The sequence below is a fragment of the Carcharhinus amblyrhynchos genome, chromosome 1 (genome assembly GCF_965287045.1).
Source record: "Carcharhinus amblyrhynchos chromosome 1, sCarAmb.v2.hapA, whole genome shotgun sequence".
Taxonomy (NCBI): domain Eukaryota; kingdom Metazoa; phylum Chordata; class Chondrichthyes; order Carcharhiniformes; family Carcharhinidae; genus Carcharhinus; species Carcharhinus amblyrhynchos.
In genome coordinates, this window is record NC_137324.1 from 40,432,093 (window position 1) to 40,452,101 (window position 20,009).

The 20,009-nt window shown below is 41.0% G+C and overlaps 1 protein-coding gene across 1 annotated transcript in view; it reads right to left on the minus strand.

Moving 5' to 3' along the window:
- The window catches only part of ube2r2 (ubiquitin-conjugating enzyme E2R 2), a 118,180-nt gene extending 98,967 nt beyond the window's left edge, over positions 1 to 19,213 (minus strand). Inside the window, exon 1 of the mRNA XM_080213950.1 lies at positions 18,528 to 19,213. Within this exon, the coding sequence (XP_080070076.1) occupies positions 18,528 to 18,704 (177 nt within the window). The 5' untranslated portion in view covers positions 18,705 to 19,213. The remainder of the gene's footprint in view (positions 1 to 18,527) is intronic.
- Positions 19,214 to 20,009: the final 796 nt, after the last annotated feature.

Consider the following 20,009-nt stretch of genomic DNA (forward strand, 5'->3'; position numbering starts at 1 on the left):
CAGTTGATTCCCCCCCCCACCCCAATACTCCATCTCCTTTGCAAGAAAGACAAACATTCCATTTGTGTTCCTAATTACTCGCTGTACAATGTTTTGTAATCCATGTGTAAGGACACCCAACGAATCCCCACACAAGGCCTTTTAGCCCATTGAGGGCAGAATTTTACCAGCACGTCCATCTGAGGTTCATATAATCCCACCTGAGACCCAAATGATCTCATCCGAGGCCAACAGAGAATGCTGCTCACCAAGTCTGTAAAATTCCAGCTGAATGTGCACCAACTCTTCAAAAGGAGCATCTTACTCTGGCCACCCCCGTCACTCTTTGCATTTATCATGGTCAATCCACCTAATGTACACTAATGGGTAATTTAGCATGGCCAATTCAACTCACTTGTACATCTTTGCACTAAAGGAGGAAACCAGAGAACCCAGAGGAAACCCATACAGACCTGGAGAAAATGCAAACTCCAGATACCCAAGGCCAGAATTGAACCTGGATTCCTGGTGCTGTGAGGCAGCAATCAAAATCCCTACAGTGCAGGAGGAGAACATTCAGCCCATGGACCTTGCACCAACAGCAATCTCAGCCAGTAACTCCTGCTAATCTTCCTGACACTAAGGGGCAATTTGGCACAGCCAATCCACCTAACCTGCACATCAATGTTAACCACTGTGCCACACGTTTCCCTCTGTACCATAATGCTCTGCAGTCTCTCCCCATTTTAATAACATACTTTCCACCAGTGGACAACCTCACAATTAAGCTTCAACTGCCCAATTTTGAACCACTCACATAACCATGATGTATCTTTTTCTTCCAACAATTTAGTGGTTTACTACCTACATGTTAGATTTGAACATCAATCTGACTAGATCTGGGAAAAAAGTAGGAATTGGTAAATGTTGTGTAGTTATTTCTATGGAAGACTGGTTACAGTTAACAGCAAACATCAGTATAAAGGAATCATAGTGAATATTTATTACTAGGACAAAGTGAAATGACAAAGTGACGGATCCGAGGGATTCAGGAGTCTGCATCAATTAAGAAAGTTGTAAAATAATAAAAGGAAGTAAAATGTATACTCCATCGCCATAATTACACAATGGCAATTTTTTCTTTCATTTGTAGGGCCGAAGGGCCTGTTTCTGGAGGACCAAAGGCTTGTTTCCTGTGCTGCTGTATTGTAATATTCAGAGGTATACTTAGTGATTTCTATCCAGATTAGAGATATTAAAGCCAATCTAACGAAGCCTGAAAAAAAAATTGGCAAGTATTGCAAAGTTACACAAACTCGAAGACTGGTTCTAGTAAATATTTAGTCAGAGGCTTCAGAAAAGATTAGTTGATGGCCCCAAATGCTGGCACTCATCAGCTTGCTGCGATGGTGGTTCTTTCTTCTTGTGACAAATTTTCTCTGCACATTAGATTTTTTGTTGGCTATTTAGCTGGTCACATCAATAGGCACTCACTAAAAATCCATAAAGGCATTCAGGATGATCAGGACTAAGTAGCCAATTAAAGGTTTGGTCACTGAAGACTATACAAGATATTAGGGATGGGTGACAAATACTGGTTTTGCTAGTAATGATGCCACATCCCATGAACAATCTCAAAACTCTGAATTTACCAAAAGTGTGCACTCTGTTCGTGGAATCCAGTGCATGGACACCAGCTGCTAATTTAAATGCTTTTGTTTTTCCTAATATATCAAATTAGATTTTCTCCAGGGAGAAACAGAAAAAGAATGCAATTAACTTGCACTGTTAAAATATTGGTTTCCATGTAATGTGCTAGCGAGCTCAATAATACAAGCTTGTATTTTGGAAAACTGAACTGAAATAGCAAGATTGTTTCCAACATTCTGGTCTGCACACAAATTCTAAATCTCAGCAAAAAGGATACCAAGAGAGGTTAGATACATTCGCAGGAGGAAGAAAATCAGTAAGTTAATATGTTATAATGCAGAGGCAACTCACATCCCATTCTGTTTGCTGGAGTTTGCAGGCACACAGAGGCTTTAGTTTACATCACTGTTGCTGTTATCACCCTTTCATATGGCAGTGAAAATTGGATCACCTACCAAAAACACCTCCAGGCACCAGAGAATTTCCACTCGTGGTAACTCTGCATGATATTCAAACTCAAGTCAAAAGACAGGCGAACAAATTCCCAGAATCCTCAACATGGCAAATTCTTCCAGCTCTGCAACCATGATCATGTGAAATCAGCTCTTGTTGTTCTGGTCATTGCATCTACATGCCAAATAATCAGCTTCCAAAGCAAATCATAAGAACATAAGAAAAGCAGGAGCAGGCTATTTAGCCCTTTGAGCCTGATTCGCTCACTATTCAGTAAGATCATGGCTGATCGGATTTGATTTATTACTGTCACATGTGAAAAGTCTTGTTTCTTGCGTGTTATACAGACAAAACATATCGTTCATAAATGAGGAAATGAGAGGGTGCAGAATGTACTGTTACAGTCATAGCTAGGATGTAGAGAAAGATCAACTTAATGTACAGTAAGTCCATTCAAAAGTCTGACAGTAGCAGGGAAGAAGCTGTTCTCGAGTCGATTGGTACGTGACCTCAGACTTTTCTATCTTTTTCCCAACAGAAGGTGGTGGAAGAGAGAATGTCCAGGATGTGTGGGGTCCTCAACTATGCTGGCTGCTTTGCTAAGGCAGCAGGAAGTATAGACAGGGTCAATGGATGGGAGGCTGGTTTGCCTAATGGATTGAGCTACGTTCACGACCTTTTGTAGTTCCTTGAAGTCTTGGGCAGAGAGGGAGCCATACCAAGCTGTGATACAACCAGAAAGAATGCTTTCTATGGTGCATCCGTAAAAGTTGGAGAGAGTCATAGCTGACATGCCTAATTTCCTTAGTCTTCTGAGAAAGTAGAGATGTTGGTGGGCTTTCTTCACTATAGTGTCAGCATGGGTGGACTAGGAAAGGTTGTTGGTGATCTGGACATCTAAAAACTTGAAGCACATGACCGTTGTTACTTCGTCCCCATTGATGTAGACGGGTATGTTCTCCTTTACACTTCCTGAAGTCGATAACTTGTGTTTCGAATTCCACATTCCCAACTGCCCCCAATAATCTCTGATCTCCTTGCCTGACAAAAATCTACCTACCTCCCACCTTAAGAATATTCAATCTCTACCACATTCTGTTTCAAAATTGCACAATCCTCAAAATAATTTTTCCTCATCTCTGCCCTAAAAGGGCGATCCTTAATTTTAAAACAGTGTCCCCTCATTGTGGATTCTCCCTGTAGAGGAAACAGTCTTTCCACATCTACCTTGTTGAGACTGTTCAGGTCTTGTATACTTCAATCAAGTCATGTCTCACTCTTTTATACGCTAATGGAAAAAGCTCAGTCTGTCCAACCTTTCCACATAAGACAACTGTTTATTTCTGGTATCAGATGGATGTTTATAGAGGTTTACAGCATGGAAACTGGCCCTTCAGCCCAACTTGTCCACGCCATACAGCTTTTAACCACAAAGCTGGTTCCAAATGCCCGCGTTTGGCCCATATCCCTCTATCTCCATCTGCCCTATGTAACTGTCTAAATGTTTTTTAAAAGACAAAATTGTACCCGCCTCTACTACTAGCTCTGGCAGCTTGTTCCAGATACTCACCACTGCATCTGAGAAAAAAATTGTTCATCTGGATCATTTTGTATCTCTCCCTTCTCACCTTAAACTTATACCCTCTAGTTTTAGGCTCCCCTACCTTTGGGAAAAGGTGTTGACTACCTACTTCATCTATGCCTCTCATTTTATAGATCTAAATTAAACTCCATCTGCTGTTCATTAGCCCACTCGTCCAATTGATCAAGATCCTACTAAAGTCCTAGATAACCTTCTTCGCTGTGCACTATGCCACCAACCTTGCTATCATCTACAAACTTATTAACTGCGCCTCCTAAATTCTCGTCCAAATCATTAATATAAATAATAAGTAACAATTAACAGTGGACCCAACACTGATCCCGAGGCACACCACTGGTCACAGGCTTCCAGCTTGAAAAACAACCCTCTACAACTATCCTCTGTCTTCTGTCGTCAAGTCACAAGGAGCATAACCAATCCCGAAGAGGTCAGAGAAAATATTTTAAAGCCTTATTGAACAAACTGAGTGTGTGGGAAGAATTTTTCCATCAACTGTGCCATGTGGCAGCACCCCATCCAACAAGCTGCAATACAATCAGAAACTGATTGCACAAACACTACTGCAGAGAAGAAATGAAAGCAAGAGAGAGCAGAACCCAAGCTTGAGAATGCCCCTCTCCATTTCCTCACTCGCTGCCTATAGATCTGTATCACCAGGACTGGTTTGTTGAATTACCAGAGGACATGGAAATCACAAAACATTTTTTGAATTCCTTGAAGGGATCAAAATAATTTTAAGCATATTTGTTTAAAAATGGAAAGCTCTATTTTTATAAGTGCAACAGGATAAAATGATCAAAAAACCTCAAGGTTTAAAAGTCTATTATTTCTAGAAGAGAGTTCTTTTTGCACAGGATAGAAGTTGCACTCAATTTCCCCAGTTTTCCTCAGTAAAATTATGATTCAAGTTTCAGTTCAATTTCCATGAACCAGCATAATTGACAACATTGTAGGACATAATTTTCTTGCCCTTACCTTGAAAAATATTCCTTGATATTTGTGAGAGCAGTAACTTGATGTAGTTTTAAGTTTCATTAAAATCAGCTGAAAGTGAGTTTATGGCAAAATGTGGTATAGGAATTTCAGTGCCAGTGTGTTGCCAGGTATGTAGTCCATTTTTATTGAATTGTCTAGTCCACTACCCGATTAAGCATATTTTAAAACGGGATTGAAAATTGTACAACTATTTACAGATTAAAATTGTTTACACTCTTCAGTTCCCATGTACATTAAATATTTAATATTTAAAAACTTAATGCTTATTAATGTCCTTGTCCTTAAAAGGTTCATTTTAAATGCCTCCTTAAAAGCTCACAAATGAGTACAATTAACGGAAACCCAGGATGCCAATTAATTCAATCTGTAGGCGTGGCCCACTTCCAGCATGATGTTACATAATGCATATAGCACACAAATAGGTCATTCAGTCCAGCAGCTCTTTGCTGGCCCCACAAGAACCTTGTCCTACCCTTCTTCCAATTCCATCAACTCCAGTTGTAGGGACTTCTTATCCTGGTCTTCTCTACATATATCCTACCAAACAAACTTTTGCATGATCCTAAAGCCATCTGCCAGATTATCTTTCAGTCCTCTATTTTCTGAAGTGAAGAGCCCAATCCATTAAATCATTTCCAATGGGTCTCGCCTCCCAGTTCAGGTATTATATGATTAAATCTTTTTTGCACCATCTTCAGTGCCTTTGTATTATTTCTTTAACATGGAGACTAGAACAATTCACTATAGCCCAGATCTAATCAAGATTCTGCACAAAGTTCAACTGATTTCTCTGCTTTTCAATGCTATCAAAAAATCAATACCAATGTTTTTTTTAAATGGCCTTCGTGGCTTGCTGCACTACTTTAAGTCATTTTGGCAGTACAAAACTTGAGACAAGTCAAAGTTTTACATCTGGAATACAAATCAGGATTATGCCAGGGTAATATGAGGTAGGCTGGGGCCAAAAGTGGCAGGCTGGAAGGGCAAGGTGTCTCAAAAATCTGAGCAACAGCTGAAGCTAGCCATTTCACACTGCTAATATGCAGTAGCAACACAAGCAACATTCTCCAGTAACAGGATGCTGTCAAGCCAAAAAAATGTTCTGCCTATCACACAAATGAGTAATGTGGTATAGGAATTTCAGTGCTAGTGAGATGCCAGGTATGTAGGCCATATGTCCCGACAACTGGTGGATCATATCAAACAGTGCGTCCCTTTCGCAACTGGCAAAGTATAGACTGCTCCAACTAGCCCATGTTTGTAAAACCCAAAATATGTCTAACAATGGATATTATTCCAAGATTGGATAGCACTTACTAAACAATCCTGATTGCAGTAAGATTTACACTGACAACAAATTTATGATCAATTGGGCTCACAATGCAGCTGCCTTACATGTGCTAGAAGCTATACATATTCATATATTGAACCCAATACTTCAGTGCTCCTCTTCAACAAGGATGTTTGCATCATCTCTTTTCTTAGTGAAGACAAAGATAAAGCATTCACTGAGAACCCCACTCACATCTTCTGCATCACACAAGTTACCACATACATCTGATATGCCCTACCCTTTCCTTTGTTATTCTGTTGCTCATAACATTGTGGCAAAACATCTTTGGGTTTTCTTTGATTTTGTCTGACAATATTTTTTCATATCCTCATATTTCTGCTTTTCAATTTCTTTTTTACTTCACCCCTGTACTTTCTATACTCCTCTCGGCTTTCTAGTTTATTGAGCTTTTGTGACTGTAAAATTTTATTTTTCTGCTGTGTGCTTCTGGATAACGAGGGGGCTCTAAATTTGGCAGTACCAACCCTTTTCTTTTGGGGGCATATCTACACTGTATCCATGGAATCTTACCTTGGAATGCTTCCCATTGGTTTGACACAGTTTTCCTTCGAATAGCTGTACCTGGTTCACTTTCGCCAGGTCACCATTCAGCTTTGTGACAATTTGTCTTCCTCCAGTATAGAAGTTTTACTTCTGTTTATCTTTTCCTTTTTCCGTAATGATGTTAAATGTAACTGTTTTATGGTCACTATCCCCAAAATGGCTTCCACCCGCCTCCCAATTGCTGCTTCATCCTCTTGCCCACCTTCAACGCCTCAGACTAAATCTAGGATTGCATCCCCTTTTACTGGGCATGTTAAGTGCCAACTAAAAAAAGTTCTCTTGAATACAGTTCAAGAATTTTGTGCTCTCTGTGCCCTTCACACTCTTCACATCCCAACTGATATAAGTGTAGTTGAAGTTTTCAACTATGATGCCCATTGTCACTTACCTTGCTTTTATGGATCACACGATGTGACACTGAGGGCAGGGCAGGTCTTTACTGGCTACCAGAGAAAACCAGTTGCCTCCCAAACTTGGCAGTCTCATATAGTCCTACCATGACAACTTGCATGGCACCATTCAGTTCAACAGCTTCACTTCTCAGTTTTGAGATCAAGAAAGGGGTGAAACAGGACTGTGTCTTAGCTCCTACCTCTGTTGGTATCTTTTCCTCTGTCCTACTGATCTATGCTTTCCCTGCTGACATGGAAGGAATGTATCTCTATACATGATCAGACAAGGAACTCCTCACACTGTCAAGGCTGAAAAAGACAGAAAGAAGACAGTGGCTTACCCAGATCAGAAAATTTTATATGCAGAAGGTGCACTAGATGCCCAAATAGAAGACCAGCTCCATAGGCTTATGCATTGTCCATCTTATGCTTGTGTCATGTTTCTGCCTTCCAAATCTATGACCTAGACCACCTGGAAGGATGAGGGCAGGTACATGGGAACACCACAAACTGCAAGTTCCCCTCCAAGCCACACATCATCCTGAGTTGGAACTACAATGATCATTCCTTCACTGTTGCTGGGTCAAAATCCTGGAATTCCCTAATGGCACTGTTGATGGTATCTACATAACATGGACTGCAGCAGTTCAAGGTAGTGGCTCACTGCTAGCTTCTTAAGGGCAATTAGGGATAGGCAATAGATGTTGGCCTAGCCAAGGACACACACACACCCAATGAAAGAGAAATATGTCAACAAAACTGTTACTTTACAACATGGTGCTGTGACTGTGCCTGTGATCAGGCTCAAAAACACACCACTGGAAGTGGGCAGCAAATTCTGTTATCATGGTTCTACAGAGACAGAACTGGTCTCTTGACAACGACCTCAGCACATAAATTACAAGATAGCCACCACCTTTGACGGACTAACTAAAATTGCATGGAAAAACAACAAACTGAACCACAGGACCAAGATGCTATCTACAAGTCTTCAGCACATTGCTGGATTGCAATGACGCTGGTCCCACCCTACATGTACTAAGTTAAAAAAAATTCAATAGCTTTCATCTCTGATGGCTATGATGCAAGCTTGGCATCACATGTAAAGGCAGTCACCAATGAAGCATTCCTTTCTCAGACAAACATGTTAAGCATGCTAACACTAATCAAGGCAAGTAGGGTGTCCAGTGCTCCAATTCAAGCATTCGTTAAAAGAGACACATAAACCTCAATATCAATCTCAACAAATTGGAAATTCCAGCTGCTGATTGATGTAAGTGCTGACATCAGCTATGGGCTGGAGTTCACCATCAGGTTGACATGTGGTTTCAGAAGCTCCAAAAGTAGATGCAAGCCCTAGATGCCATCAGTGATGAATGCAAGGGATAACTTGATCGGTGGCACTTGTGGCAGACTTTACCCTTCCAGAATTGTCTTGTTCAGCTATTGAATGAAATGCAGTTGATTGCATCTGACCTCAAAGTTGTGAAGCTGCATTCCCGTCATCTCTCACAGGTGACTGGATGCCAACCTTGTGCCCACAATACTTCAGTATTCCTTTCTATATGGTGATAAATTGTTTATCCCAGTTTTCCTTTCTTAATTTCTTTACTGCCATTTCATATGCTTTTGTCATCCTCTCCTTTTGTTGTCTATATGCTTACTCTGTCATTTTCCTCAGTTTTACTTCTGTCCTTATTTCTTTATTCATTCATAGTATGTCATTACTGGGTTTATTGTTTGTTCTTGCTTTTTGTATGTTTTTTTCCTGCATTCTACTGACCTGTTAGATCTTTTCCACTGCAATTCTAATTCCTGTCAGTTGGTAAATTTTTCCAGTCTATTTTTCTTTCTTCCATTCTCATCCCCTTAAACCAGTTTTATTTCAAATGTATTTCTTGTTTAAATCAGTGAAACTCATCACAGATCCCTATTTGCACTAAACATAAGAGGCACTTGAAACTGTTTGAGCTTTTGAGCCAATTTCAGACAGTCTGCTCTGGAAAAGGCAGGGCAATCTCGTGGAAGCTTGACGAAGTCATATCCAATTTCTGATCTATGTAAATCATAACGATGCAAAAACTCCAGGTAGAATCTGAAAATATGCACAGGATGACAATTAGGTTTAGTCGTGTTGGGCTGCCATTTTTCTCAGACTTCCAAAAGGCATCTGATAAGGTGCCACACAAAAGATTTTACATATAAAGTTAGACTTCATGGAGTTGGAGGAATATATTAGCTTGGTTAGAGGACTGGCTTATGAACAGAAAGCAGAGAATGGGGATAAATGGGTCTTTTCTGGTTGGCAAGCTAGTGGGGTAGCATAGGTCCTCGGGCCCTAATTATTTACAATCTATATTAATGATTTGGATGCAGGGATAGAATATCCTGTTGTCTTATTTGCAAATGACACTAAAATAGGTGGGAAAGCAAGTTTCAATAAAGAAAATTTACAAATGAACATGGATAGGTTAGGTGAGTGAGGCAAAATTTGGCAGAATTTAACATCGATAATTGTGAGGTGATCCATTTTGGTCAAAGGTATAAAAATGCAAATTATTTAAATGGAGAAAAACTTCAAAATGCTTTGGTGCAGAGGCATCTGCATGTCCTCGTGCCCAAATCACAAAGTTAATATGCAGCTGCAGATGGTTAAGGCAAATGGAATTTTGGCACTCATTGCTAATAGAGCAGAGAATAAAAGTAGCCAAATGCTGTGACAACCATATCAGACATTGGTGAGAACACGTCTGGAGTAGTGCACACAATTTTGGTTCCCTTACTTGAGCAAGTACGTAAGTGCAATAGAGGCGGTTTAGTGAGTGTTCACCTGAATAATTCCGGTAATTAAGGACTTGTCTTATAAAGAGATTGAACAGTTTAGGTCTAAACTCATTGGGATTTAGAAGAATGACGGGAAATCTAATTGAGGTTTACAAGATGAAGTGGGTTGACAGTAGACAGAGTAGGTGTTTCCCCTTGTTTTCTAGAATGAGGGGCTATAGCTTTAGGCTAAGTAGTGACAGATTTAAAACAGAAATGAAAATGAAACACTTCATTCAAAGGGTTGAGAATCTGTGGAATTCTCTACCCAAGTGCAGTGGATGCTGGAACACTAAACAAGCGTGAGGAGGAGATGAATAGACTTTTAATTTGCAGCAGGATGAAGGGTTATGGGGAGTGGCAGGAAGGTGGAAATGAGGCAGAGATGAGATCAGCCACAATTGCATCAAATAGCAGCGGTGCAGGCTCCAGGGCTGCATTGCCTATTTCTGCTCCTAGTTCTTACATTCTCATGTTCACTAAAAGACTCAACTGTCAAAACTCAGAACATGAACAGTGTGCATAAAGCGCAGAACAGAGTCTATCAATAACAGTGAAGTTATATCCCAGAATGATTCATCACATTGAGGAAAGCAGAAAAAGGCTCATTTTTAAATTAGTTGATTGAAGGATATTTAGTAATGAATGGACTTCTCACCACAGGAACCTACTAGCACTGTAAAGCACTCTGTTAAGTACAGTAGACAGATGCAGAGTAAAATACTCTCTCCGTTTATGTTTAAGGCCTGACTTCAAAAGATCATCTGTTGCTACATGACTAACATTTTCCCCTAGCCACCATCCTACAGTTTAGTAACATATGATTTAGGAGCTAATTAAGAGTCCATTCAACCATTTGAGCCTATTCTGCCATTCAATAAGGTGATGGTTGTGGCCTCAACGTCACTCTCTTGTCTGCCCCACCATAACCCTAGGCTTTCTTTGTCTACAATGAATAGATCTTGAATCGATGACCCAGTCTCCATTGCTTTCTAGGGAAGAGAATTTTTTTTAAATATTCATTCGTGGGGCATAGGCATCGCTGGCTGGCCAGCATTTATTGCCCATCTCTAGTTGGCCTTGAGAAAGTGGTGGTGAGGAGTGGCTTGCTAGGCCACTTGAGAGTCAACCACATTGTTGTGGCTCTAGAGTCACATGTAGGCCAGACCAGGTAAGGATGGCAGATTTCCTTCCCTAAAGGGCATTAGTGAACCAGATAGGGTTTTACAACAATTGACAATGGTTCCATGCTCATCAGTAGATTCTTAATTCCAGATATTTGTCATTGAATTCAATTCCACCGTTTGCCATGGCGGGATTACATGGGTTTCTGGATTAATAGTCGAGCGATAATACCGTGAGGCCATTGCCTCCCCGATTATACTCCCTTGGAATGACACATTTCTCTTAAAAGGGGGAACTTTAAACCGTGTCCCCTGGTTCTAGTCTCTCGCACAAAGTGGAAACATCCTTCTTGTATTCACCCTAAGTCCCCTCAGGATCTTACATGTTCCAATAAGATTGCCACTCATTTTTCTAAACTCCAAATGTGGTCTTGCCAAAGCCTTGTACAACATCAGTAATACTTCCCTATTTTATCTTCCTCTGAGCGAGACTGACAATTAATCCCAAGCTAAAAGTACTTTTGTCATATAAACCCATGACCACTGGATCGAGATTGCCCAGAGGACATTTGCAGCCAGTTTTTATTCATTCGGAATTGGACATGAGTCTCTCAAAAGTAAAAAACACATTTTTTTAGCCTATCGCATCCTCCAGACTCCGTTCAAGATGTTAGGAAAGTTGACTTCAAAATTGAAACAGCTCTAAACACAAAAAGCACAACTTCCTAACGATAAACAATTATAGCATGGAACCAGATTTAATCCCTATTCTTTCCAGAATTAGGCAGTGCCTGAATTCAGTCTTTAAAGTGGCCTCAGACTTTTGGGTTAAGGTTAACCAAGTATCCACATTTCACATGAATGGAAGTACTTTTGTGTACATCCAGCAATAGCAAAAGCAGAAAGCACGATGGAACAGTGGTTAGCACTGCTGCCTCAGATGACTGTGTGCAGTTTGCATGTCCTCCCCATGTCTACACTTTGGGTAGTCTAGTTTCCTCCCATGTTTGAAAGGTGTGGGGAGGTTAGGTTGATTGTCCATGCTAAATTGTCCTTTAGTGTCCCAGGATGCATAGGTTAGGGGAACTAGCAGAATAAATAACGTGAGGTTACGGGAATAGAACCAAGGGAAGATGCTCTATTGGGGAGTTGGCATTGACTCAATGGGCCAAATGGCCTCATGCGCTGTAGGGATTTATGCTTCTATGAAATGCAGATATTAAAAATGTATTTTGATGATGGGGCACACAGAAAAATTTAAGTTCCTCAACATGCTAAGGATTTCCAGAATTTTCTGCTTTTGTTTCAATGGCCTCTACTGCAATTTAATGACTGAAAAACTGCCAGGGAAGTTGAAAAATAACCTCACCCAGGATTCTGTATCTTGATTGCCATTCAATTATCTCAGCTGAATTTGCGCAAGGAAAGAATAAGGCTTAGCTATGCTATTCTATGCAAAGCTACAGTCAAAGTCACTTGGGAAAGATAGTGGAATTACAAAACATCTTTCTAACCTTGCTAGAAGGTGTTGGGTGCTTTTGAAGCATCCATCTGATTACAAGAATGTAATATTATTATGACTGTTGTGAAAATTGTGACACAAGACAGGAGGCAAGGCAGCATTCGATCAAGTGTGGCATCAAGGAACCTTAAAAAAATTGAAGTCAATGGGAATCGGGGGGAATTTATTATTGGTTGGAGTCAAATCTAATACAAGGGTAAATGGTTGTGGTTGTTGGAAGCCAATCATCTCAGACCTAGGATACTGCCCCACAAGTTCCTCAGTGTTGTAGGTCCATTGATGACCCTCCTTCCATCATAAGGTCGGAAATGGGGATATTCGTTGAAGACTGCACAACATTCAGTATGATTTACAATTCCTCAGATACAAGCCGTCTGTGCCAATATTCAACAAGACCTGGACAACATTTAGTTCTGGGCTGATAAGTAACATTAACACCATTTAAGTGCAAGGCAATTACCATCACCAACAAGACAGAATCTAACCATCTCCCCATGACACTCAATGATATTACCATTGTCCCTCACCATCATAGGTACCATTGACCAGAAGCTGAACTAGACCAGCCATATAAATACTGTGGCTACAAAAGCAGATCAGAGGTGAATACCCCAAAGCCTGTGCACCATCTACATGGTGCAAATCAGGAGTACAACAGAATACTCTTCACATGCCTGGAGCAGTGTAGCTCTAACAACACTCAAGAAGCTTGACACCACCCAGGGCAAAGCATCAACTTAAACATTTATTTCCTCCATCACAGACACCAAGTGATAGCACTATATTCAAGGTGAACTGAAGTAACTCATCAAGGCTCCTTCCAAGGAACAGCACCTTCCAAGCCCATGAATTTTACCACCTAGAAGAACAAGGATAGCAGATGCATGGGTACACCCTCACCTACAAGTTCCACTCCAAGCCATTCATCGTCAGATTTGGAAATATACTGCCATTCCTTCATTGTTGTGGGATCAAAATCTTGGCATTCTCTGTCCAGCAGCACTGTGGGTGCACCTGCACCAGCTGGACTGCAGAGTTTCGAGGCCAACGTAGGTTTAGACAACATATACTGGCCTTGCCAGTGACGCACACATCCCATGAAAGAATTCTTAAAGATCTGATTTCTGATGTAACATTTAACAAAGCAACAAAAAAGTATACAAGGTCATCCTGTGTTGCAAAAGACAATTAATACATTAAATGCACTAAGTTGAGTATTTACACGTGTCTGGATATGCTTGTAATAAGTTTCTGCATTCTATGTCACGGTTACATCAGAGTGTCAGTGTGTCATGATTCAACAGCAGAAAATAGGAAACGTAGGACTTTTACCATCAAGCTGATAAGTATCTGCAGTGGATTATTGATACGATTGGAAGAACAAGAAACCTTAACGGACATGAAGGAAGAACTAGACTATCTTGTCAAGAAATGGGATTCAGGGGTATTACAAATACATAGAGGGAATATTAGACTTGAGAGACTGGATGGGCCTCTTGCCTGTTACTATGTTGTGTTAATGTGGATTTTCACAATCTACTCACAACTAGCATAGTGAACTATTCTAAGTAATTTGCTCACTAGTATGGATTGATTAGTAAGAACAAAGAAATTACAGCACAGGAACAGGCCCGCCAAGCCTGCAGCAACTATGTTGCCTGACTTAACTAGAACCCCCTACCCTTCCAGGGACCATGTCCCTCTATTCCCATCCTATTCATGTACTTTTCAAGACGCCCCTTAAAAGTCACTATTGTATCTGCTTCTAATACCTCCCCTGGCAACGAGTTCCAGGCACCCACTACTCTCTGTGTAAAAAGTCTACCTCGTACACCTCCTTTAAACCTTGCCCCTCGCACCTTAAGCCCATGCCCCCAGTAATTGACTTTTCCACCCTGGGAAAAAGCTTCTGACTATCCACTCTGTCCATGCCTCTCATACTCTTGTAGATTTCTATCAGGTCGCCCCTCAACCTGTCGTTCCAGTGAGAACAAATCAAGTTTCTCCAACCTCTCCTCATAGCTAATGCCCTCCATACCAGGCAACCTCCTGGTAAATCTTTTCTGTACCCTCTCCAAAGCCTCCACACCCTTCTGGTAGTGTGGCAACCAGAATTGAACACTATTCCAAATGCGGCCTAGCTAAGGTTCTATAAAGCTGCAACATGACTTGCCAATTTTTAAACTCAGTACCCTGGCTGATGCAAGTAAGCGTGCCACATGCCTTCCTGACCATCTTCTCCACCTGCTCTGCCACTTTCAGTGACCTGTGTACCTCTACACCCAGATCCCTTTGCCCACCAATATTCCTAAGGTTTCTGCCATTTTGGGGTGGCATGGTAGCACAGTGGTTAGCACTGCTGCTTCACAGCTCCAGGGACCTAGGTTCAATTCCTGGCTCAGGTCACTGTCTGTGTGGAGTTTGCACATTCTCCTCGTGTCTGCGTGGGTTTCCTCCGGGTGCTCCGGTTTCCTCCCACAGTCCAAAGATGTGCGGGTTAGGTTGATCGGTCATGCTAAGAAATTGCCCCTTAGTGTCCTGAGATGCGTAGGTTAGCGGGATTAGCGAGTAAAATATATGGGGGTAGGGCCTAGGTGGGATTGTGGTCAGTGAAGACTTGATGGGCCAAAGGGCCTCTTTCTGCACTGTAGGGTTCTATGATTCACTGTATACTTCCTATTAGTATTAGACCTTCCAAAATGTATTACCTCACATTGTCTGAATTAAACTCCATCTGCCATCTCTCCACCCAAGGCTCAGACTGATCTATATCCTGCTGAATCCTCTGATGGTCCTCACTGCTATCTGCAAATCCACCAACCTTTGTGTTGTCCACAAACTTACTAATCAATCTAGTTACATTTTCCTCCAAATCATTTATATATATTACAAACAATGTTAAATATCTGTTGCCATGGTGCAGTAAAAGTGCAGCTCTTATAATCAATGAACGGTCAAGTGCCATTATGACATCAGAGTAACAGACTGGAATACTTAAAAGCATCATAAATGCTCAAATTAATGAGTCTTACGACTGCCTTGTTTACAGAACAGTTACAGAATACCATATTGCTAAGTTTGTTGTTTTGGGGCAAAATATTTATTACTGTGATTAGCAGTTGCAGCTACTGTATGTATCAGACGTCAATTATGGTTCAGTGGCAGCACTCTTGACCAAGTCAGGTGATTATGAATTCAAGTTTCACTACAAAGTCTACAGTGTAGAATATACAATGACACTTCAGTGTGGTATTGAGGAAGTATTGTACTACTGGAGGTGATGTCTTTTGGATAAGATATTGAATTAAGATCTCTTGCCTGCTTTCTTAGGCAGTGTCAAAGTCAGTGTTATTACAACCATTCCACCCATTCAGTCCAAGTTGGTTCTGTGTAGAGTAATCGAAACAGTCCCATCCCCCATGTTGTATCACCACACCCTTGTAAGTTTATTTCTCTCAAATGGCCATTCAATTTCCTTTTGAAATCCATCATCTCCACCTCCATCACCCCCATAAACAAAGTGCTCCAGGTCATTACCACACGCTGTGTAAAAACATCTTCCTCCCACATCCAGTATTGCTTGCCCAGAACCTTAAATCTGTCACCCAGCCATTGTACCATCAGCTACCAGAAACAGCTTTTCTTTGCCTACCTTATCTGAACCTATCATAATCTTGTAAACCTTGATCAAGCTTCCCCTCAATGTCCTTTACTCCAAGAAGGGCATATAACATTCAAAATTTATCTCAACTAACAACTCTAAATTACAAGATCCCCTCGTCACTGTTTGAGATCCTGTTAATTGGGTGTTGCAATTTCTTGGTGACTTCACAGATGTAAATGCACCAGCAGCCTGAACAGTAAAATCATGCGGATAATTTTTCACAAAGCACTGACATATCTACACTTGGTCAATTTTTATGATCACAAATTTAGAATAAATTCAATGAAAGTAAGTGATTATACATTGATCTCTTCAAATCTTTACTCACACTTATACAAAGTGACTAACAGTTAAAAAACTATTTGATCAAGTTCTCTTAATGTGCAAAATTGCTAGAAAATACATGTTAGACACATCCATGTCCTCACCATCATACTGAAGTTGGCCTCTGGTACCTTGCTGAAATGGCCATTCTGCTAAGAGATTGCTGAACAGTGAGTGTCGGCATGCTGTTCAAACATCAAAATCATAGCCAAGCCCACTTACGTTCTTATCAGGGAACCTAACTGATATTTTCCAGTGGAGAACTTTGAACGTTAATCAAAACTTGACATTTTTTCAGGAGCTTAACATACAGTGTTCCACATATCGGCGTTAAACCGCAAAACATTCCACCTTGCAATCTATTCCTTCTAACAGCAATGGACATATGAATAAAATGGATAAATCTTGATTTAAAGCTCTATACAAGTTGCCTCAACTAGATTGGCTGTACAAGGTAGCTAGATTTAAGTTAGGCTATTTAAAATAAATGTTTGTTTACTTCTTTACCAAAGACAATGACAAAGGTAATTATTACCCATGTCCCAAGTAACAAAGTTACTTTTTGTACTCATTTGGAAACATGACAGTCTGCTCTTGCTCACGTGATTTTGACTTCATGCATTTTAGTGACCTATACATAACTTTATGAAGTGAACTAAAAAATGATCAAGACCCATACAATCAGTAACAGGGGATGAGACAAAAGAAATATCAGTCCCCTTTCACCACAGCCTGTATCTCTTTTACAACAGATGGCAACTCAGCATATGACATTTGTTTACAAGAGGAAACTTTTAGGAAGATTAAATAGATTGAATATATTCTATACTTCACATCGTAAAGAAATCTCCTTGAAATATTAATCAATAATAGAGGTAAAATTAAGCTTGCTGATAAAATATATTTCAATGGTCTTTTTTTCCTTCCCAGAAAACATTAGTTGAACATGGCCATAATGATTACAATACTTTTGGCGTAATGCTTTCGTAGTATCATTTCCAAAGTATGTGGGTATCAGAATAATGAAGAAGCAACCTATCGCTATTAATAAGAGTCCTATCGCTATTAATAAGAGGAAGCGAAAGACAAGGGAATCTGCTGCAATAAGGGATACTGGGAAACTAATGCAGTTTATTATTGCGCAGATGGGCGATTCAATGCAGTCAACGGCTTTGTACAAATCAAAACATTGAATATAGCACAGTACGTACATAATTATACCATTCCCATATACCGCTCAAAAATATAACCACATATATGAAATATAGATATCAGGACTACTAGGGTCTATTCGCTACCCGAGCAAAGGAATAAAGAGAAGCGAACAAAGAATCATTACGGCAAAAAAAATTTCCATTCATAAAATTGTTATCTCAAAACAACAAATCAACAAAAATCATGTGTTATATATTCTGCATCCTTCAATAAGGCCGTCCTTCATTTTTCACTACCGAAACGTGGAGGCTCAAAGACCTGTTCCTTTTTTGTTAAAAAAACTACTGCATTTATTATTACAGCATTGTGTTTGTTTTTTAAAAAATCGCATAAAATGTATTCGCTTCAAGCCCACAAGGAAAGTGTCCTATAAACTCTAGTCGTCTCAGATTATAAACCACCATAACTGGACGGGGGTATAACAATGAAAAAGACATCGTGTCTTTTCAAAAAAGACACATTTGTAAAGCCACAATAGAAACCATTGGGCTGATTACTTAAAATAGTGTTGGACTTAAAAATTATTCTACACTGCCAGCGCGTGCAAGCCTTAAACACAGACTCGGGGTACTTAGGTACACACAAATATATTTTAAAAATAAGATTTGCGCGAATAAAACACACGATTAGGACCGAGACAAAACCAACAGTGTGAAAGAAGGGGGGTGGGTGGGGGAGGTTTGTTTACCCACTTTAACAAAATGGTTAGCTGCTGCTCTGGGCCCTATTTTTAAATCGTCTTTTTTTTGAATAAAAGGGCATCAAATTGTTCCTGAAACATCCTTCGACCGCGGCGATGACTCTACTGGTAACAGTAACTGAGAGAGGGTTTTTTTGTGTGAGAGAGAGAGGAGCCCAGATATAAACAGGGCCTCTATCATTTACCTTGAAGTAGCCTCCCTCATAGAGCGTGTTGGGCGGCCCGAAAATCGCCACTTCCCAATTGTACAGGTCGGACTCGTCCACCAGAGTGATCCTGAAACCTTCCACCGGCTCCTCCTGCAAACTCTTCAGCTCCAACATTAAGGCCTTCTGAGAGCTGGTCATCTGCTGCTGAGCCATGGTGGTGGGCGAGGAACCAGAGAGGGAAATAACAAGAAAGGGAAGAAAAGGAGGGGAGGAGGGGGGAGGGGAAGGGAGAGAAAAAAAAGATAAAATAAAGCAAAGGGGAGGAGGAGGGGAAAAAATAAAATAATAAAAAAAACACACACAACCGTAGGTCGACACCAGTCGATGAACTAATTGAACGACGCTCTGGATTCTTCAGTAAGTTGAGAGAAGGGGACTGGGGGGAAAGAAAGTCCTTCTTCACAACGCCAAGTCTCTTCAGCAGAGAATATTAAACCAATTCTCCACACATTCGGGGGAAATAAGCCGACCACCAGCAGTTCATGAAGATGGGTATTTATATATATTTTTAAATGTTTATTTCGCTACTTAAGGTGACGGTTTGGGTTTTATATTCTTTCCCCCCCGGCTCTATAATGCCTATCTTGACTGTGAGCTCTCTCCACACTGACAGCAATAAAATGGCCCACCAGCACCAGCTGCTGCCACCGCCACTGCGCCTGCGCCTCAACCAACATCCTCCTTCCCCCGCTCCCGGCCGTCCCCTCCCCCCGAAGTGACGTCACCCAGGATCACCCGCCCTTCCCGCTGTGACGTCATCCAGGGCCGCCCCGTCCCTTCCCACTGTGACGTCAACCACGACTGCGCTGTCCCGCCCTCGTTGTGACGTCACCCATGACCGCCCTGCCCTCCCCCTGCTTTGACGTCAGTCCGCTCATCGTGACGCGCCTTTTCCCCGCCCCCTGCCGTGTGATGATAGAGGATTACATCTGTGCGTGCGCAGACCTGCCTACCGCACTTCGCCAACTCGTCCGAGCCCGCACTCAGTTTGCCCACGCCCAGTACAATAAGAATACCCTAATACAGGCACCTGACTTGTGAGCAGTTGCATTTTACACAGCTGTGTCTTAAGTAAGAAAATGTTTTTGGAATCTTTGTGCATATGTTTAAGCATCAAATTAAAAAAATACATTTCCACAACTTGCTCACAACACCTTCACTGTAAACAAATTACAGCATTGTGGATTGCATCAGTGCTTTAAAAACAGATGACTGATTCACTGAGCAAGGATGTGGAGATGCCAGCATTGGACTGGGGTAAACACAGTGAGAAATCTCATAAAGTCCAACAGGTTTATCTGGTAGCAAACACCACTAGCTTTAGGAGCGCTGGTCCTTCATCAGGTGAGTGGGGAGTTCTGATCACAAACAGGGTATATAAAGGCACACAGTCAGTTTATAGAATACTCATTAGAATGCGAGTTTTACTGCTAATCAAGCCTTAAAGGTGCAGACAAC